The sequence below is a fragment of the Amblyomma maculatum genome, chromosome 2 (assembly GCF_055883805.1).
Source record: "Amblyomma maculatum isolate TAMU_Amacu chromosome 2, ASM5588380v1, whole genome shotgun sequence".
In the NCBI taxonomy this organism is placed as follows: domain Eukaryota; kingdom Metazoa; phylum Arthropoda; class Arachnida; order Ixodida; family Ixodidae; genus Amblyomma; species Amblyomma maculatum.
In genome coordinates this window covers 23,975,200-23,997,552 of record NC_139345.1, presented here as the reverse complement: position 1 = coordinate 23,997,552, position 22,353 = coordinate 23,975,200, and the positions used below count along the sequence as shown (strand labels likewise).

General features: G+C 46.1%; 1 protein-coding gene across 1 annotated transcript in view; it reads left to right on the top strand.

The window, feature by feature from the left end:
* eIF4A (eukaryotic translation initiation factor 4A) overlaps positions 1-21,573 on the top strand; it is a 38,759-nt gene extending 17,186 nt beyond the window's left edge. Inside the window, exons 6-9 of the mRNA XM_084593474.1 lie at positions 13,030-13,173; positions 13,363-13,500; positions 18,143-18,312; positions 20,786-21,573. Of these exons, the coding sequence (XP_084449600.1) occupies positions 13,030-13,173; positions 13,363-13,500; positions 18,143-18,312; positions 20,786-20,930 (597 nt within the window). The 3' untranslated portion in view covers positions 20,931-21,573. The remainder of the gene's footprint in view (positions 1-13,029; positions 13,174-13,362; positions 13,501-18,142; positions 18,313-20,785) is intronic.
* Positions 21,574-22,353: the final 780 nt, after the last annotated feature.

The following is a 22,353-nucleotide window of genomic DNA, read 5'->3' as shown; positions in this document are numbered from 1 at the left end:
AAGCGCAGGGCGAAATCGGCCGCCTTCGCCATGATAATTGGGCCGCTCAGTGGAATGTCAGCGCTTCTCATTTCTTTCACCCACGTGATCACAGCGGTCTCAATTTCCGGATACTTGGCTAACCGAAGCCTTTTTCTGTTGCTGGCGAAATCTTCGGCTTCATAGGCATCCTCGATGGCCTTCCTATTTCGGACGTACGTCGACAACGTGCTTGGTGGAATCCCGTGCTTTTTCGCGATTTCCACTTTGCTGGCCTTCCGTTCATCCACCTCGCGTAAAATAGCCACTTTCTCCTTCACCGTCTTGGCACAGTATTTCCCACGCGAACACATCTCGCGGACACAAGCTCACAAGCGGCGTGCAAAACGAGGGCTCACGAAATGCAACACGAAACCGTGGTCGGTAACACTAAAACGTCGTTCCTCGAAGGAGTCGCGGCAGGAAAGACTGTTTAGTACTTGTTCCAGCACCCTAGCGGCGCCCCGATGATTGTGCCTTCTATCGTTCTGCCGTGAAAGCTTCCAACGATGGTTTTTAACAGCGCCGTTTGGCGGCGCGCAGTTCGAATTATGGGTGGCGGCGCCAATTTTTGAGTGAATTAACGAGCTGTTACGCGCATAGACTTCTATGCACTGCGGACCGGACCACGATGACTATTTCGAATTATCCAAAATTTCAAATTAACGAGTTGTGAATTAACGAGCTTTCACTGTACATATAAAGTATGCTAATGACGTGAAAAATTTGAACCTGGCAAGTCTACATTGTCAAGACACCACCATGTGGTAATTATTTTTTTTTTGTAAATATTTGATCAGTATTTATTTTTGAAAGAGATAACGGCACTCCTCATACCTCAGAGCAAATGTGGGCAAAATTTCATTCAGATATGAGCATCAGAAGTACCAAAAACATGAAGGGAAAATGCTGAAAATTGCCCAAAATTGCATTTTGAGAAAAATGCATTTGAAGTTAAAATTGCATGTTTATTTAAAAAAGAGAGCTTCAATTCCAATCAAACTTTGGAACAAAAGAAGAAAATTGTCCATAAAGCAGCCACTGGCACTAGAAACTTCCTGCAGCATATGTCGCTCCCTCATGACCCTTGCGAGTGGACTCCGACATGCGCTTTTTTTCTTCAGTGTGCGGCGATTTGTGTTCGCTTCTGCAGTCAGCTTCAAGGACATTTGTTTCTGCATTGTTATTTCTCCGGATGTGCCAAGCTATGATGCATTGGCTTGTGGAGTCCAATAATTGAGGAAAATCGCACTAGCTGCTCATATTTAATTCCTATAAAACAGGCCGCCACAGCAGCTTTGACGTTGACGGCGAAGCTTTCATCCGAGCTCCCGCTGTCAATCTCTGCTCGCATCCTTGTACGCCATAACTCGCCGCAATCAGTATGTTGTGGAAAGCACACATTGCGGGCAGGCAGAGTTCTGACGGAGTAGTTCAAGAAACGAAGCGAGTCTGCGCTTTGCGGCCGGTTCCTGAATACTGGAAGTCCTGAACGCTGGCTTGGGCAAATCGCGCCGCCCACAAGAACGTTCGCCGCTGCCAAGTCAGTAACTACAGATGACGCCTCATCGCAGGCTATTTCCTCACCTTAGAAATGCCCATTTTTCCGAGGCACTCGCACAATCTAACGCCGCTTCAAATTCCTCGGAGGCATCTGAAACGCTGGAGGGATCGGCGTCGGTTTCGCTAGGCCTAACTGCCACAGTTCGAATTGTCACTGGACGAGCCTTCTCTCTCGATTTTCGCCAACGTCCTCTATATTTGTGAACAGAACGCTATTTCACTCCTCTGTGACTGCGCTGGTTCAGTTGTGCTTCATCCATGACTAAGATAAAGTTGCCGAACGATCATCACTCATAAACGCACCTCGACGTAGCATGGAGCCAGCAAGTGGGCTTCGCCACATGCGCGCACGCGGCGGCCAATTGCGAGGCTGGATTCGTACCACGTGATTTAAAAACCAGTCGCAGCGCTCGAAAAACGCGACGTAGGCATGCTTTTCTTTATTATTGCTTGCGTTTTAGACGCCGGGCAACTGTGGTGATTGGGAGAATGCGGCCTGGCTGATCTCCTCATGTGATCCGCAACGGCGATCAACTGCGCTACGCCAACCGCGGGGACGCTCGAAGATAGCATACTTTCGGTCATTTAACCGCCACCGTGTGCTCTTTAAACGTAATTTCAGCCCATTTCCTGTTTGAACTCAGCTTTGATTTTTATTTTCATGAAAGTAGAGATACTAAACTTGACAAAACAAGTAAAAACAAAAAATCAGTCATTTTCGAAAAAACCCGCGTTTTTCGACCCGCATCTCCCCTTAAGGGGGGACGCGACCTTTGAAAACCGAAAAATTGCGAAGCAGTCGATTTTTGGAGGATTATATATTCCGGTAGTATGTCTTACTACCATTTCTGTAATTATCAATGCCGAACTCTCCGTAGAAATACTCTATATTAATTATTTAACAAGCGGCGGCAGCCGCGGAGCAGCGAGCAAGTGCCGAAAATTCCCAAACTTCGCGTGCGTGCCATTCTTCTCTTGTCGAACTGAGCGCTGCCATCTTGGTATTGTTTTATTTGTGAATTCTTGCGCTTTATTCTGCCACCTTCGGCGGCGTGGCTTGCTTCCGATTGGGAGCCTCCTGGCGGCTTTCGAGTTTCCCGCACTCGAATTCAAGGCTGCGATTGGGCAAAGCGGGCGCTCCGCAAAAATGCGAGGGATTGGCTGCTGCAGGGTCTCTGCCGGCTACCTGCCAGAGTCTGCTCTGGCTCTGCTTACTGTCGTTGTTGGCTGTCTTTGTACTTCGTGCGTTCTGTTCGCCTTTCGCCATTTTGCTCGCTCACGATGCCTCGAGATGCGATACTCGTTCAGTGCCCATTTGGCTAGCTTTTTTTTTTCGTTTCGGCGCCTATACCTTAGAAGATAACCCGGGAAGTCGCTTGCCGCGTTTGGGCCGCTCCTCATTCCTCTGGCGAGATGCCGCGAGAGATAAACCAGGAAGCCGCTTGCTGCGTCTGCGCCGCTCATCATGCCTTGGGCGAAATGCCGCGGGGGGAATTGGGAATGCCGATTGTCGCGGCTTGCAGAGCACAGGATCGACTGATCTCTGCATGTGGAAAGTTGTCCGCGGTACCAAGGTGTTCGCTGTAGCCGATCGGCTAGTCGCACAGATGTTTGTTGTAGCCGAGATGGAGCGCCATAGCCCTACCATATATTTTACGGTCGCACCGGACTTGTTCGTGATAAGCGAGTGTTCGTCTTAAGGGGGATGCTAGGCTAAAGGGTCAACTTTTAAACGGCTGTACCAATTTTCATAAAATTTTCTGGAGTGGCTTACCTTCCTCTTATTAGAATATATTCTAAATTCCATTGCCCTAGCACAAATAGGTAATAACTTGTAGCTGCTAGACTGAACAAAGAGGTGTGTCAGCTTAGGAAAACTATCATTTCAAAAACAATGAAGATATACTAATTTTTTGTGATTGAATACCTTCTAGATAGTTCATCGTGCAGGATAAGGAGAATTGCGGGCTTTTTACGGCATTTTTGTAAAAATTTCTGCATTTGGAAAACAAACTTCATTTTTTTTGTTGTCATTGTATGTCAGATATCTCAATTTTTTTTAACTTGGAGAGTAATTAGTGATCTAAAAAGTGCCTTATCTTGTTCCCGACAAAAATATAGTCCAGAAACCACCTTGAAAGCCGCTTATAGCGAAAGAGTTTGGAAATGATAGTTTTCCTAAGGTTGTGTTTTCGCAAAAAGTGCAAACTTAGAAAAATGAGTTCAAACATTTCGGAACATGCTGTTTAATTTTCGGACCAAAAATAATTAATCAAAGTGCCCTGCTGCATACATAGGGCCCTCCTCTTCAACTCGACGCTGCTATGTGGCGATTGCTTCGCTTCCCAAAGCTTCTCCGCGTCGAAGACTTTGTTGCAGGCATCTTCCTATCCCACTATCAACCACTCACTGATCGCAACAAACTTGCAGAAGCGCAAGAAAGATAAGCAGCATCGAACTTACTAAAGCAGTCTGGTTAGCCAGGCTACTTTTGGCGCAAAAACAGCGTTCGAAGGTCACTTGTCTTAAAAATACCTTTTTCGGCCAATCCAAGCTTCAGTTTCGGTTTTCCAGCCAATCCGCAATTGCCCGGCCCAAAATAAGGCTTTCCGTTTTTGTTTTTTTTTTAGTTGTGCGCTGTACTCATAGCAGGTCATCTTTGGCTAGAAAGTGCGAAAAACAAACTTTCTAATGTGGCGTTCCACTCCGCGTTCGGTTTCTTGCCCGCTTTGCGGCCGCACGTTGAAAGCAGCGTTCATAGGCGCTTTCTGCAGCGAACGCGCTCCACCACCTCGTGAAAAAAATTCACTTTATTATTTTCTACGGCGCTGATGACTACCGAAATTGGTGAGAAGCTTCTTTGATAAATGCAGGATCCAAAATAGCAAAAAATAAAAAACACGTTTTTTCTTTTAAAGTCGCGATTTTAGCCCCGCATCCCCCCTTAAGTGGGGCCGTTATAAGTGGGCTCGACTGTACCTGAATAAATTTTTGAGGGCAAGGCAAGCCCATGTATTCAAAATATTGTCTGGAATTTGTCATAATTAATTTGATTATTCAACATAGGTCTAATTGATAACAAAAATTCAGTGCTATGCTATTTTTTAGCAAGAAAATTTAGAAAAAGGGCTTTGTCTTGCCCTGAGGAACTTATCTAGGAATCAGCATGACAAATTGCACAATGCCAGTGCCTTTCATAATTTTTCCAGGCCTGATATAAAGGACCCATTTGAACCAATGTGATATGCTTCGTAACTTGAGAACTAGCATGCACAATTCTATGAAACTAGATGGTTTTTAATTTGTTAATGTCATGAGCCTGTCCTGAAAAGTTTATCATAACTTGAGAAACAAAAAAGTTGTTGTTCTCTCAACCTTTGAGAGCAGTTTTCTCAATCAATTTTTTGGCACAGTGTGGCTGCTAGGGAAAATCATATCTTAAGAACCGCTTATTGGATTTTCATGAGGTTTTTTTTGTTGCATACCTAAGTAAATGTCTTTTTTTTATTTTTCAGAATATTTCAAGTGCAATAAGAAATATGTCAAATATTGATAAGTCAGGTGTAAATTTTAACACTAAATTTGGTGCTGTACTAAAATTTTTCAGAGAGGAAATTCGGAAAAAGGGAATTGTCTCGCCGTGGGGAAACTATCAAGGAATGACTTTAACAAATTTCACACTCCTAGCACATTTTGCAAATTCTCCAGGCCCGCCCCTAAAGACCTATGTAAACTATCTTGATATAGTCTAACTTGAGAACCGATGAGCCCAGCTCCACGAAACTTGGTAGTTCTTCAAATGTTTGTACTATGAGCATACCCTGAAAATTTCATTTAAATATCTCAAGAAATAAAAAAGTTGGTGTTCAAGGGTAGCCTCCCCCCTTAAATATATTAGGGAAAACTGATTTTTTTTTTTGCAGGAAGCATGGTTAGTGAAATAGCCCATTTTGCGTCGGCCATAATATGAAAAAACTTGTCAGAGCGCAGCCACCTTTGTCGTGTTTGAAAGAGCGTTTTGTGGGCATGCTTTCCCACAGCAAATACGATCACATTGTTGCGCTTGACTGTTTTGATCGTTTCAATTTTTACTGTTAAATTGACTGTTTCAATACCTCAAAACACCTCACGGCCATGTCAAAACCCTGAAAGCAGGAAAAAAGTAATCGTAGCTGCCGAAAGCGCAGGCACTACATGGAACAATACCAGACTGAATGAGGCGGAGAGAGCTTCCAATGTTGTTACTGCAATTACCGCTACTGGATAGCCGAAATGGATATCTGAAGCCATTTTGGACACACTCTTGAGGAGCGTGTTATTGTTTTTTCAAGAAATGTTTGATACCGAATGCGTTCAGGGCTCCCGAAGGAGAGCACGTTTAGAGAATTATCTGGCAAGGGACCCTCGGCAGATAGTACACCGACTGAAGACGATCGCCAAGCCCCAAATGCGAAAGCACATGCTGTGCGTTTTCGTATAGTGTGACTCTGTACAGGTGCGAGTGCCGTGCATGCTATCCCATCAGCTCATGCGCTGCCATTCCGAATAGGATCTGGAAGCTGCATACTGGTTTACAACCACAGGGGCTACGTGGCTTTCACATTCAGTGAGTGTGAACCGGCATCCTGACTAGAGGGGGTGTGGATGCAGAAGCAGAGTGCGTATGCCTTGTGGGGCAACAGCAAAATGCAGTGCAAATAAAGTTCCATTGAGCTTTTATAGCTCGCATTTTATATGGGTGACTTCTCCTCTTTCGCTTTTCTGAAATTCCACCAAGGATTATATGTCGGTTCGTATTATTTGTGGAATTTTACAGTATACTAACATGATGGTAGATTGAGTTGGCTGCTCATGTACTATCCATGTACTGTAACGGTCATAGCAGTCGTTAGCTTTAGTTTTTGTATTAGCCAAAATCGACGAAGGTGATGGAGATAAAAGGGCGCATTTTGCCGGCTTGTGTAGCTGCATGTAATAGTGTTTGGCTACTTTCCTGGATTGTGACTAAGCAATGTAGCTGGTGTTTCGCTGTCAGCTGTTGACTGGCACTGTTAGTCAAAGTAATTGGGTCACCTTTTCTGTGGTCTTGCTGCAAATTTTGTATGCGACCTTTAAAAGCACCGGTACCGTTCTGCCACTAACGGTTTCGGATCGTCGAGAGGTTGGACAGTACTAACGCCAGTTGTGGGTGAGTCCTTAGGGGGAACAAGTCTCCAAGGCCTCAATGACTGACGGTACATTGTGTGTCACTTGCGTTTCCAATCTTGCATGAAACCCCTGCCGAATTCAGGGGGGGGGGGGGAAACCTGTTGGAGTGCGGTTGGTTTGGTTGTGGTTAATTTTTGTGGAAAGCAAGTACGAAGCCTTAGCTATCGCCAGAGCCAATCACCCTATGTGTTAAACTGCACCGCACATTCACAAATGCTGCACATATGGATTCTATGTCATCTTTATAGGTTTAACTACGTTAAAACACTGCAGTTTGTTTTCCTTCCAAGTGCTTTCAGTGGGCTTTCAAATCACATGGCATGATTTCAGCTGCGTCTCAGCCTGCAACATACTCATAGCCCATGTGTTCATTTTGTAATTGACAGTTTTGCATAAGTGTTCCACAAGCTTTCATGCAGCTTTGTGCTCTTTATTTTGGTGGTTTCTGAGAAGAAACACTTTTCAGTTTCGAATGTTTTGGTGGAAGCGCAAGTTATGGAAATCTGCCATTCCATCTTTCCAGTAAAATGCAATCTGTCCACTAGCGTGCAACAGAGTCGTTGGTGATAGTTAAGCTTAACCACAATAAAGACTACACTTCTGACATCCATTAATCCACTATTCAACATCCATTAGATGTGTTTATCTACACACCAGTAAAAATCATAAGATTATCAGTAATGAAGACAGAAATGGTGCGGAGTTGGCGAGCTTCTTCAGCTAAGAGATGGGCACCATGAACATATTGGTGTTCAACGTGACGTGCATGGCTTGCAGACAACCAAAAATTCTATCCGCAAGTTTGCTGAAAAGTGGTAAAGGCACTAATTGTTTCTAGAGTTACATTGCACCATTTGCAGCATGTCCAGTGTTTGTTGTCGTCGGCATATTCATTGCGACGCGCAGCTCAGGCAGGCTGTGCCGAGGGTGGTAAGCACCCTTTGGTGTACCTAAGATAGTCTCATCTTATTGCCACTGTTTAGCCATGAAAACTTGAGGATGCGGGTCATTAATAAGAATTCTAAGAGTACTACTCTGGCACCAGTGAGTTGTACAGCTGTGTTGTATCATGTGCCCTGGCCTGCATTTTGTGCGAATTTCATGCTCATAGTACCTCTGTTTCGGCTGTAAACTACAGCAATAAACAACCTTAGCCGCATTTTCTGGACTATGCATGGCTCTTGTGCAAAGTATTTTACGTTTCGTGAAGTAAAGACCAAATTTGACATACATGATATCTAAAACTGCATTTAGGTTTTATTGTAATTGGGCGTATTTTTAAGCTAGAAAATGTTAAAAATATTCAGGCATCTGGCAGTGAAAACTATGCACCAGATATATAATTGCATTGCAGTATTGCATCATCTTTTATCTGCATGCAGAAGAGTTTTAGAGGTAAGAAAAAAACTTTTCAATGTTTGGTCATGCTTTGCTGCTATGTCCAGCAGCTGCCAAACATGCTGTTTTTCAGTTGCCTGTAATAAGGAGACAAATCTCAATAGTAAAATTGCTGATGTGAAAAGAGAATAAAAAAAGAAAAAGTGACATGGCATTTGTGCCTGATATGTATGTTCCATCCCTCTAACGAAGTCAAGCTGACTAACATGGAACTGAGGTTTTTTCCTCCGAATTGCACGTCTGTTCTGTGATAGCCTGAAGTGCGCTTACCATCATCATCATCAGCCTGACTGACATAGGCGGCGTCATCGCAATGTATGGCACCAGCTGAGGAGTGAGCCCACTACCCAATTCTAGCTCACTTTAGCGGCGGTGTTTACGGCGGTCGAGGAGGTGCTGCCATCGTGGGTGCTTGACCGTGCTGTTGACGCCTCGTCGGACGACACTCGGGTACTCCTGAAACCACGTTATATAAATAAGATATTTGTAAATGCAGCTTCGTTCCGCCGATCACTGCGTCACTTCGGTTGTTGTACTTGATGGACAATGGCCGCCTAACCACCTAGCCCCAGTATCAAATGGAAAAACAATTTTCCGAGGAGCGTCTCCACTTAGACCTTGTACATGTTGTTTAATATCACAGTATCACATTTTCAGTTTCTTAGCCTCACAGGTTAGAACGAGATGCATATTTCTATACGGTAAGAAAGAGAACTAAACAAGGGTTGAAGATTTGATGTACCTCATTAAGGGGGGACGCAGGGATCAAATAGCAAAATTTGAATCCGCGGCTGCCGTTCTGCATTTTTCGTCACTTCCCCACTGTTGCACGAGGCTTCGTCTGTGTGCCAGCTATGCAGCGACGCGCTGTGCAGAAGTATAGGACGAAGTATGCGTGCGGGAAGCACGAACGCAAGCCTCCTATTCAGAAAAAAAAGCGATCGGCAGCAAATCGGACAAAGCGAGGACCGGGTCGACAAAAACGCTTCTTGAAGAAAAGTATCAGCGCACCGTGTGGTCTGTCCGAAAGGCAAAGAAACTGAAGCGGCGGTGAAAGCGACAAGGATCTCACACTTATGTTTCGACGTGGTACGGCTCCAATGAACGGAAGTCTCCAGACGCGCGGAAAGTTCGGCTGATGCAATCGCGCAGTGGCACGGATATGCCCCGACGCACTCGGTGAAGATTACGACGGAGATAGGTCGCGAAAGGCTGACCCGCCCTTGGAATCTATGCTAGGAAATGAACCCGAAGATCTGGGGCCGTCAACCAATGTCACAGTGCAGTGCCAACACGGTGAAAGTTTGTTTTCGCAACGTGGATGTGGTGCGAGCTCTCGAGTGCGACTGCGAACATTTGTGCAACCGGTATAGCACCATTCCATGGCACCTAGGCCCGAAATAGATTCCCAGGAGTTAATCCGAGGTCCTGGCTCCATTGACTAGCCGCGACATCGCGATGCAGTTCTGATACGGAGAAACTTCCGTTTTTGTGATGAGTGATGCGCTGCCAGGCTTACGGCAAATGTTTGCCTAATCCAATTCACACCATTCAGATGCCTGTAACCGCGTTCTGTGCCCTCGGAAACAACCCAGAAGGAAGCGTGCAGTGTAGCGATACATTATTTCAATGCAGAGGCGTTATAATGGGCAAAAAGTAGCTGTGCAACTTTAATGTCAGTTTTCTCAAAAGTGCCTTTTGACCCAACTGTCATGCTTGCAGAAAGCGTAGCGTGGCAATGGCTTGATGGATTTTCATGAGCTTTGTTGCATTATATTCCTTCGTAATTTCTTTATGCAGTGACATTCCCATATATTCAAAATATGGTGTCATTCTTTTACTTTTTAGCTATTTTGAAATGGTGAAAATGAGTGCATTATGCAAGCATGGATGTACTGTGTAAAAAAGAAAAGGCAAGCTGATAAAAGTATTTGGGGAATGTCACTGCATGAACCATTCATATTGTTACGTGGCGGCAAGCCGGTGAACATGGGAGAACAGAAGACAGAGATGATCTTGGATGACCGTGAGATGACATTTAATGGATGGTTGGCGGGCCTAGCGTGAGCGCTCCTGCTCGCGCCGCTGCCTGCTTCTTCCTCCTTGCGCGTCCGTAACATAAACCGGGGCCACTGAGCGATCGTCCCGATTATGGACGAGGAAGTTTACTGATGATGAGTCCATGGCACGATGATAGGCGTGTCTGGATGCTTGAAGAAGGAAGAATAGATGGGCTTGCCAGCATGATTCCAGAGGACACTCTCGTGCAACACATTGCCACGACTCAATGGGGGAGGCAAAGGCACGCACCACATGACATGGGCAGGGGTCATGTGTTCATGTGTGGCGGTGTCTTGGGTCGGTGGGGTCTTGGTTCAGTAGGGTCACATGGTCATTGGCTCTCTCGCTGTCTTGTGGGCATGTAGGGGACGTCTCGGGTCAGTCTCAGTCGTGTCTTGTGGTTGGGGCGGGGGATGGGACGAAGGAACGGCAAGGTCTTGCGGGATCTGGCAGGCTGGGGAACAGCCATGCGATGCCTTCTAACCTTCAGCTGACGGCGCAAAAAGTAGCATGGTGGCAAAGCTCTGGACCAGGATGAGGAGGTGATGATGAAGTACCTCGCACCTCCAACCAAATGTTACGTGGCGGCAAGCCGGTGAACGCAGGAGAACAGAGGACAGAGATGACTGTGAGGTGACGTTTAAGGGGGGACCCTGGTCTTAAGACAATATTTTTTATTTACTGGTAGATTTGGATGAAAGTTGCACCATTAATGCGGCTTTTTGTGCCGATTTCAAACATGCACATTAATTCTATGTAAGTCGTTTAGTTCTGAAGATATTGAACACTATGTTCTTTGTTTGGAGGTGAGCTGTCAAACTACAGAGTTACAATGAAAACTGACGTATCAAATCAATTTAGAACACAGAGAATGCAAAAATCAGGATTGAATGTTCTGGTCTCATTTTAACCAAAGTTACAGCTTGTCAAAGTTCAGAGACCAAAAAGCCACCTTAATACTCCCGAAAACATGCAATTTTTAAAAACTCCTCATTAAATACCACGAACTCGTATTTTTGCACTGTACATGAGTTTACCTTTCTGGTGCAAAAGAAATTATAGCAATATCATGAGTAGAACCAGAGATATCGCACCTCCAAACATGTACCGTGACTTTGAGAAATTGATGAAAAACGTGTTGATAAATCTTTGAAGCACCAGAGCTAACAGTAACTCATTAAAGTGGGTTCTGACTGGTTTCTGATGTCAATGCATCATTTACAATCGATATAATTTGCACTCAAAGAATGAAATTTCCGGCAAACGGAACGCATGGTTCAGAGGCCGCCATCAAGACGAGCGCTTTTGCATCGTGACCTCCGCAAAATTTGGTGCCAAGTGCTGGCATTCTCACGTTCATGCTGTAAATGCAGGCGGCCTGCAACTAGTGATAGCGACCATTGCTCATCTTGCACCGCAAAGCATTCAGAACGAAGTTTAATAAATTTCGACAAGATTTGGGATTCCACGTAATCTTTTTCTCTATGTTCCGCGTGTATCTAGACGCTGCTTCGCGATTGCCGCTGTGGCTGGTCGCGGCACTGCCTCACAGGGTGATCTATCCTGGCGTTGAAAGCTGCACTTGCTCATCTGCACCATCACGATTCCGTACGCGACAGGTCGTGCCGCTCCTTGCTGTCGCACTGAGCACGACCGGCTATGTTACGCCGTTATCAGGCCATCGCGGACTCTACGCGGAGCGTAGGCGCTTCATCATTGATAACATATAACCAGATGCGGCGATGCAGCGTCCCCGGCACGTTTATCTCCTCTCGCTACTTTTTTAAAGCTAATAATGACGCATGAATCTTAATATTGCGCATTTCGCGTTATGATGAGGGAACGGCGCTAGCAGACTAGGCCTAAAGGAGAGACCTTTTCAAAATGGCGCCGGACCGCGAGCAGTCGACGCCGCCAGCCAACCAAAGCTCGCCATTTTGCTCACGTGCGGTGGGAGACCAATAGCAGGGAGTGTTTCACGCGATTTTGTTCCTTTGTTTCCCGCTTCGGTGGGCTCACTCATGGTTGCCAACCAAGAGATAGGAACGGCCTGAATCGCGATCTTTCGGACGACACCAAGATTATGCCTGCGGATTGTGTATTTCTCGAACTGCGGGAGATCGAAATTCGGAGCGATTTGACCTCAGTTTAAAGGGCCACACGCGCAGATTCTTGTCTTTGGAGCACTGTAAAGCGCAAATTAGGCGATATTTTTCAACGAAACTTCGGAGATTGCTGCGAAAACTAGAAGATTCAAAATCCGATTTTCTGACCGATTTTCGGCTGCAAAGATCCGGCTCCCCCCTTAATGAATGGTTGGTGGGCCTAGCGTGAGTGCTCCAGCCCGCGCCACTGCCCGCTTACTCCTCGTTGTGCGTCCGTAACAATATGGCTAAAATATAAGACCAACTATGGGCTTCTACCACGTTTTTTTGTCACGCCAGGCTTTCTGCAAATTTGGTAAACAATGATGCAAATATAAATTTCTAATGTAAAAACTACTGGAAATATCTTAAGGAAACTTTGTAATTAGCCATTCAGCACAGTTTCCAATAAGCATGCCAAGTTTCATTGCTCTACTACAAAAATTAAAGAATTTCACTTCGATCCCCATGTCCTCCTTAACAGTATGAATAGCATAGCGGAACGGCTAACCAAGCAGTTCAACATTGCCAGGCTTGATTGGTGGTAATCGTAGCTAGCGTTGTAAGCATGGTTTTGTCCACCGTATGGCATGGTGAGCTGTGGATTCATCTGATGCACTTCGCTGTCTTGTTGCAGGTGATCCTGCTGTCGGCTACTATGCCTTCGGATGTGCTGGATGTGACCAAGTGCTTCATGCGTAACCCCATTCGAATCCTCGTGAAGAAGGAGGAACTCACTCTGGAGGGTATCAAGCAGTTCTATGTTGCTGTAGACCGTGAGGCAAGTTGGTTCTCTTGCCATTACACTTGGCTGTATAAGCATAAAACAGGCTGCTTTGTGCTCAACATTTGTCTGCTGTCTGAAAGCCTGTCTGCTTTCTGCCATTTTTAAGGCTTCATTGTGTATGTGTGCTGTTTGCTGCAGCAGATGCAAGGGAGTTTTAACAGCTGTCCGGTGCCTCTTGTGCAGGAATGGAAACTGGACACACTGTGCGACCTTTACGAGACGTTGACCATCACACAGGCAGTCATCTTCTGCAACACGAGGCGGAAAGTTGACTGGCTTACGGAGAAGATGCACGAGCGAGACTTCACTGTTTCAGCCCTGGTGAGTTGTCTTGGTCTTTTTATGGGGACAGAGGGCGCTGCCTTGGGGTACCATTTCAGAGTGAACCAATTGAAGGGTTCAAATAACCGGGTTGAAAAGTTACGAACGTGGCTAGTTCCCACACTCCACTTGCAACCAGTGATACAGAAACACTGCAATAATTAAAACCACAGGTACGAATTTCTTCACAGAACAAGCATTTTTTCGTAGGCTCTGGCCATGTTCTTTTGATGTCTCTCAACTAAACACTAATAAATGAGCCCCACAGCGACGACGGTTTCTGTAATTATGCAGTCAAAAAAAGGTTTCTTTTAGGGGAGTTGAAATTTCATATGCAGTATCAACTTATTTTGTGAAGCAGGAGCCAGACGCTTCAGGGGCAGGCCCTTTATTGCAGACAGCAGTGTATTTTCATAGATGTGTGCTGGTCAAGCACACATCAGTAGTACTCCTTTGTGGCCATGTGGCCGATACAAAACAAATTTGAAGTCACTGCAACAGGCAAAAAAACATAACTCTGCAAGAAAGAAAAAGGAAAACAGATACAGGCAAAAAATTTCATTGTGAGAATGTACTGTGCATGCTCCCCTGCTTTGTCTCTTCTTCTCACTGTTTTGTAGCCTGTGGGATGGCATCAAGGGAATAAGTGCTCTACCCTGCCTTCCACACTCAAATTTGGTCCTTATGACTTGCTGCTGGCAAATCTGTAGCCACTGTGAAATCAGAAAATGTTCAAGCCTCGGATTGTGCACTGCATGCACGCTCTCGCGATATTGTCCGAGGCTTCTTTAACACCACTTGGTGTGCAATTCTATCTGTAGCCTAACCGATCTGCAAATAAATTAGCTTCTACATTTAGTGCACAGAACATCGTGCGTCCTGCTGGGATGGCCTTAGTCATGGGGCACATACTACCCGCCTCTTGTCTAAAGCTATCTTGCACCCTGAAAATAGGTCGGCCATATTTTGGATGTTTTTTTTTTAAAGGTGTGCGAATATCAAATTTTTCGAATACGAATACTTACGTTCCGAATGTAGAATTGAAAATTGAATAATCGACAGGCGCATTTAACCGCTACAAAACATTTATTGCAGCATCCAAGAACATAGCAGACATTCTTGGTAGAGTGGAACTGTCGCAGAAAATTGTTAGTACACAGCATTGATGAAGGCTAGCTTGCCTTAATGGGGAACGCGACTTTCAACAGTCGAAAAATTAATTTTTGAAAGCTCTTGTTTTGTGTGTCAAAAACAATCTAGAAATACTCCAAATCACTGTTTCTATGATCAAAGGTAGCATAAAATTTCTTTCAAATCACAAAAAACCTGTTTTTCAAGTCTTGATTTCTCGGCAACCGCGCAACTGAGCGTGGCCATCTTGGTCTGTATGGAAAGTGCATTCTTTTGGCTTCATGTTTTTCGCTTCAGCGAATTCCTCCGAGCGGCACCATACACATAATAAGCAAAAGTTCCGGGGTCGCTCGACGATTCATTGGCGGCGCGCATCACGTGAGCAGCACGCTCCGCAGTCTGTCTCCTTGCACCAGTGGGCGCTCCCTGCAGCGGCGTCTGCTGCGCTCGCCTCTTGCTAGGCATGCCGTGCCAGTCATTTGCGCAGACTCACGAGCCTGTCCGTGTTTGTTATTTGCGCAGAGCATAGTTCTCGAATAGGAATACGTGGCTGCCATGTTAGTCCGTGCGGAGCATAGTTCGGAAGCACGCTTTACTTGTGGTCATGGAGCCATCTTGTCTGAAGTACAAGATGCCTCATGCTTACGAAATTTGCCGATGGTAAAGAAGTTCAAGAATTTCTGATGTTAACACGCTACCAAAGCAACAGGCGCGAATGCGAGTGTTTCGTGCGTGGCTATGAGTGCCGCCGAAGTTACGGGCGCGGATGCGAGGGCATCCTGCATGGCTACGATTTTGACTGCAATTACAGATGTGGATGTGAGTGATTCTTGTGTGGCTATGAGTTTAACCGAAGTTATAGGCGCGGAGGTAAAGGCTGTGTGCGGGTAAATGTGTGTACGCGCTATTGAAGAGCCGCTACCTAGCACTTCCTCTGTGGATGATACACCGTCTGAGAGCACCGGCGGTACTGGTGAACTTCACGCGCTGCGCTCTGGATTGCTGGAAGCGTCGGCGGGTCATCGCACTGTTCATCTCGGAACTTCACACATATTGCCACGCCGTCGACGAGCACCCGGGCGCAACATCCAGGCACACCTGCAGCTGCGTTTTTTATTGCCAGAAGCGTTGCAGGAAGCCGCCGCAAAAATACAATGAAAGCTGAGTTCTGTGCCTGCAACTGCACGGAAAATGGAGCTGACTGGTGAGGGCCAAGCGCTCACCAGTGCAGTCAGCGGATGAATTCGTCATTTTGCAAGTCACGGCCCTAAACAGGCTTCTGGAGAATGTCAAGTGCAAGCAGTGCTCGCAAGCTGGGCTTTCAGTTCAGTGGGAACAAAGCTTGGGTTGGCAGCGCAAATGATGTACTTGCGCTTTCTGCGGCACCGTCGTTGCGGAAAGAAGGTAGTTGAATTTTCGATGTTAATTTGAGGGCTATGCAAGCTGTCAAAAGCCTTTCTCTGGTACACCTGCTTTCATCTTCCGATACTCTATCTCGGCCACATGCATGTAGCCGTGTCACTGTCCACCCTCCGGTCCAAATTTTTTTTTCCGCGGTGGCTTTGAGGCTTCGTCCCCACAACGCAAGGTCGCGGGAAGTTTTTGAAGAGTAATCAATAATGGAGTTACCATTGCAGTCAACAGATTTTGCACTTCCCTTTCCTTCCGTCCCCTCTCAGGTTTTCACTCTCCTGCTCGGTTCTCTAGCCACCGTAAGCCAAATTCCCCTTCCTCTTCCGCGTTTGGCGGGAGGTGGGAGGTGAACTTCACTCGCGTACATCATGGCCCCGCCTTTGAGACTTTTCTTTTTCTTTGCTTTTGCTGTCTCGTTGACGTTGGGCCGAGTCGCCGAACCTCTCTCCTAAAAGGGAGAGAAAACGAGCGGTCACGTTGGAGTGAAAGCTTCAGGTTGCGCGAAAGGGAAGGCTGTAAAAACGGCGCAGCACACAGAACGGACTCAGAGCAGGGGGGTGGTGATGGTGGTACTCTCTGCATGCGTGAAAACGAAACAGGCGAGGGAAAAGCGGGCAGCGGCGAGCGGTGGACACAATTAGAGGTGTACGCCCATCCTAGTTTCTCCCGTTAGTCAGCGAGACGGACCAATGGACGTCGTTCGCGGCAAGTACGTCATAACTGTGGCTCGACGGGCCAGTGCAGGAAACAGGGAAGCTGGCTTCCCGAAAGAGAGCGTGCGAGAGCTTTGATTTGTATTTTCGTTGCTTTGCGGTGTGCGTGTCACAGTAGCATTTTGCACAGATTATCTGCGGTACCTGATCGAAACACTGGGCTCCTTAGCTTAAAAGGTCCTTCCCTGGACAGTGGCCCTTTAAGCGCTCTTCCGTCGATGGCAATGACTTCACAAAATATTTCTACATAACACTTTCCTTTGCCTTTCGACGTCGTGTCCACATTGTTTGCCCTCTTTGTGGGTGGCTGTCCACAACCTTCGCTCACCATGGCATGAATCAGTCGGACGCGCAGCCACAAAAAAGCTTGCGGCATGGCTTTGGGCGCTGCCATGTTGCTATGTCTATGTCGATAGGACTTGTGGACCTAAACAAACGCCTGTGCTCACAATAGAATATTCGGTTGAATACGAATATGCACGTCGGATCGAATTATGCACGAATATTCGGTTTCCAAATACTTGGTTTCCGAATCAAATACCGATACTAAAAATATAATATTGGAATTATATTCGAGTTTTGAATATTCGCACACCCCTATTTTTTTCTTCTATTTGGGTGACCTTACAGTGCAGTGCATAAAAAATGCAGATGCCTGCAACCCAACTTTCCTGCCTTGGCACACCATCTAAAGGAATGGTGCTGGTGTTTCGTGCAGTCAACCTGTAAAAAGCGTGGAGAATAATAATGGTCAGGTCGAGGAACACATACTGCCGCTGTTGCCATTCCGGCCATGTTTTGAGTACCGAAAGCATCTGCAGCTGTGTTACAGTGAAGCATATAGTCTTTGCAGGTGCATTTCTGTGGTTCACAAACAGTACCACAGGGGCTTTTGTGTGTGCTTGTTGGGAGTTGAGGCCGAGGTGCTATGGCGCATTAAGCATCAGCGCTGCCTTGTGGCATTGTTTCGGGACTCCCGAGGGGCCATCGTTTCATTTGTTTGTGGTGAAATTGGGATCGGCTATTTGGGCGTAATACCCCAGAGTTTCATATTAACCGGCCTGATGCATGCAGCCGCTTCTAATTTTCTTCAGGTTGCGTTTCAGTGGAGTGCCCGTCTACTGTGTGATATCGGCGTATGTTGAACCTCAGATACTCAAAATTATTGGGAGCTCTCGACTGTGCATAGCTCGGGTTGCTTTGGGACGTTAAACTATAAACCAAACCCCACAGTTAGATCTTGATGCCTCTTGCAATGTACTCTGTGCTCTTGCTTGTCATTGGCAAAGAAGTGAGTATCTGGAAGAGGTAGATGTGGGTGTTGACTTGTGTGGGCTGGTGTGTCATCAGTGGGGTGACGGGTCTTTCCTATACATTTTGTCTAGCACGGAGACATGGGCCAAAAGGAGCGAGACGTGATCATGCGAGAGTTCCGGTCGGGCTCAAGCAGAGTGCTAATCACGACTGACCTGCTTGCTCGGGGCATTGATGTTCAGCAAGTGTCCTTGGTCATCAACTTTGACCTGCCCACTAATAGGGAAAACTACATCCACAGGTGAGCTGTGTTTACTTTCTTGCTGGCTGTGCCCAGTTCATGTGCTTCAGTTGAACCCTGGTTCTGAATGAAAAAACTGTCGATGTATTGTCGTTTCTGATGTTCTTGTTTACTTGCTATTTAAGGGGAGATGGGGGTCGAAAAGTTAGTTTTTTTTCCCCCTTTTAGAATGACTGATTTTTTTGTCTTTTCTTGTCTTTTCAAGCATCTCTACTCTCATGAAAATAAAAATCAAAGCTGATTTAAATGGGAAATGGGCTGAAATTGCGTTCAAAGAGCACACGGGGCTGTTGAATGACCGAAAGTATGCTATCTTAGAGCGTCTCGTGGCCGGCATGCCGCGTTTGCTCGCTGCTGCTGATCGTGTGAGGAGATCAGCCAAGCCGCATTCTCCCAATCACCACAGTTGCCCGGTGTCTACGGCGCAAAAAAATATTTTAAAAAGCATGCCTTCACTGCATTTTTTGTGTGCTGCGACTGGTTTTTAAATCACGCGGTACGAATTGGGCATCGCCATTGGCTGCCATGCATGCGCATGTGGCGAAGCCCACTTGCTGGCTCCATGCTACGTCAAGGTGCATTTCAGAATGACGATGGTTCGGAAACTTTATCATCGTCATGGATGAAGCACAATCGAACCAGCGCAGTCATTACCATTCTGGTCACAAATATAGAGGACGTCGGCGAAAATCTTAACGGGAGGGCTCGTCCAGTGACAACTCGACTCGCATTAGGCCTAGCGGAAACGACGCCAATCCCTCTAGCGTTTCAGATGCCTTCAGGGTATTTGAAGCGGCATTAGAGTATGTGAGTGCCTCGGAAAAAGAGTGGACGTTTCTAAGGTGAGGAAAGACTGACTTGACTGCGCTAAACATTCTTGCGAGGGGCGCGATTTGCCCAACTCACCAGCGTTAGGACTTCCCATGTCCGGGAAGCAGCCGCGAAGCGTAAACTCTATTCGTTCCTTGAACTACTCTGTGAGAACTTTGCCGGCCCGCAAAGTGTTCCCACAACATGCTCATCGCAGTGAGTTGCAGTGTGCAGAGATCCAAGCGAGGATGCAGGCCGAGATTATGGCGAGGGGCGCGATTTGCCCAACTCACCAGCGTTAGGACTTCCCATGTCCGGGAAGCAGCCGCGAAGCGTAGACTCTGTTCGTTCCTTGAACTACTCTGTGAGAACTTTGCCGGCCCGCAAAGTGTTCCCACAACATGCTCATCGCAGTGAGTTGCAGTGTGCAGGGATCCAAGCGAGGATGCAAGCCGAGATTATGACAGCGGGAGCTCGCATGAAAGCTTCGCCGTCAATGTCAAAGCTGCTGTGGTGGCCCGTTCTATAGAATTGGATACGAGCAGCTAGTGCGATTTTCCTCAATTATTGGACGCCACAAGGTGATGCATCATAGCTTGGCATAACCAGAGAAATAAAAAGGCAGAAACAAATCTCCTTGAAGCTGACTGCGGAAGCGAAAGCAAATCACCGTACACTGTCAGAGTCCACTTGCAACGGTCGCGAGGGAGTGACTTATGCTGCAGAAAGTTTCTAATGGCAGCGGCTGCTTTATGGGCTATTTTCTTTTGTGCCAAAGTTTGATAGAAATTGAAGCCCTCTTTTTTAAATAAACATGCAATTTTAACTTCAGTGCATTTTTCTCAAAATGCAATCTTCAATTTTCTGAGTTTCCCCTTCTTGTTTTTGGTACTTTGATGCTCATATCAGAAATTTTGCACATTTTCTCTGAGGTATGTGGAGTGCCGTTATCTATTTCAAGAATAAATGCCATTCAGATATTTAAAAAAAAAATAATTTACCACATGGTGGTGTCTAGAAAATGTAACTTGCCGGGTTCAAAATTTTCACGTCATTAGCATACTTTATATGTGTTTGGCACTCAACAGTTTAAATGGATTCAAATGACCCATTAATGATATCAGTGATGTGTGTTTATGGAAGTTTAGTATGACAAAAAGGTGTATATTTTGCACATTGTCACTGAACAGGAAAACAACTTACAGTAAAACTAATTGCAGATTTCAAATCAGCATAAAAGACTGAATAGCAGGAGTTTCATACCTCTAAGTCAAATATTAAAGCAAACGTGTGTTCGAGTAGCATCTTCTTAGGACCTACAAACTTTCCAACCTGCCCCGCCGGGGTGGCGCTGTAGTTATGGCGCTTGACTACTATTCCCAAGGATGTGGGATCAGATCCCGGCCTTGGCGGCTGCTTTTCGGTGAAGGCGAACCGCAAGGTGCCTGTGCACTGTTTTAAGAACCCCAGGTGGTCAAAACTTCCGGAGTCCTCCACTGCGGCGTCCTCATAGCCAGAGTTGCTTTGGAACGTTAAACCTCTGAAACATTTCTCTTTCCGACCTCTTCCCGGAGTTTCTTTGTTGATTTTTTTATATTTTCATGTGCTGGTTATCTGCTGAAGTTGCTATTTTTTTTTTTCTTTCCCTTCTGTTGCCTTCCAGAATTGGCCGAGGAGGTCGGTTCGGTCGTAAGGGTGTCGCCATCAACTTTGTCACTGAAGAGGACAAGCGCACCCTGAAGGACATTGAGGGCTTTTACAACACAGAGATTGAAGAAATGCCCATGAACGTGGCTGACCTGATCTAGAGTGTGGCCCTGCGACAGTGCTGGGGTTCGCAGATATGATTGGGCAGAGAATTGGCACCCACATGCAACAGATGGACATTGGGGAGGGGGGGGAACTGAAGCATGGGACAGAAAAGGGGGGTGGGATGCCAGCAATTCGGCAAAAGCTATGCCTAGTTGGTATGTGCATTGCCTGCTGGTCGGTGGCACACTAGTGGCAGCAAAATATTGGTTGCAAACACTGGCGCTGCAGAGGCATGTGCTTAGAAAGCTCCAGCAGCAGCCCTCGTTTGGGGCATTCAAAATTTATTTTTTCAACTTTGCACCATGCATTTGATTTGGCCTGTTGCTGGTAGCTTTTTTCCTTGCTTTCAGTGCCAGTGTCTCGCCATTGTTTGCTGCCCTTGGCATGTGTCGGGTGTCGGCATTGGTCAGCCACGCAACTAACGGGGCTAAAAAATTGGTGCATTGAAGTCGCGGCTTCACCAGGACAGGATGCTGTCACCCGCCCCCGTTTTGCCTCACTCATGTCCCAGAATTTTTTTTATATGGCGAGGCAAGTGTTTTGTGGAAGTTGCCTTTGGCAACAACAAAACTAAATGAAAAAAATGCTAAATATGTTAATAAAAGTAAAGGGAGAAATGCTTTCTCCTTCGTAACACGACTTCGTTGCGTTTCCACTGTTTCACATTTGAGAAAGGATCTTCCTATGTGAAAGGTGTCCTTATTTCTCAAATCTTTACCTTGAATGTATACTTTTAAGTTAATTTTCACAATTGGTGTTCGACCATACTCCTACTGGGTGAGTTTTGTATAGTAGCCTAGCTGGGCAAGAGTTCCCTGCTTGGAGTGTGTTGTTCTCTGTACATACCGTACACCTTCCACTAACTGTCTTGTTGCTCTGCAATTTTGCCTTGTATAATAGTAGGCAACATATTTATAAAGCAGGGGGAGCAAATGTTCTCGACTGAGAGGCCCAGCATGGGTTCAAACACGTTTCTTTTTAGCTGGTGTTTCACCGTGCCGTAGTTCAGTATTGTGCTTGATATATCTTATATACATATATCGTGCTTTGCTAACTTCCTGTCGCTGTGCATAAAAGCCCCCGTTTGCAGAGTCATTGAGTGCTATTGGAACTTTTTTGGGCTGGGAGAGTGAAAAGGTGTGTTCTCTATTTTTCTGCCCACACTCAGAGTTTAGGGGAGACTTTTTGGTACGCCAAATAAAGCTAATGTTTGGAGAGTAGAACTTTCTCTGTTCCTTCAAGCATGGTGCTATTGGAAACCTTGCACATGTTTTGAATAGTACTAGACACATTCAGGCTAGAGACAGTGACAGGTGTGCAGATGTGCGTGCTCTGGCCAAACGTAGTTAAGCCATTGCAGGAGCAATATGCATTTGGCACAGGTAAGGTCATTGGCTAATCCAGGTAGTTGAAAAGTTA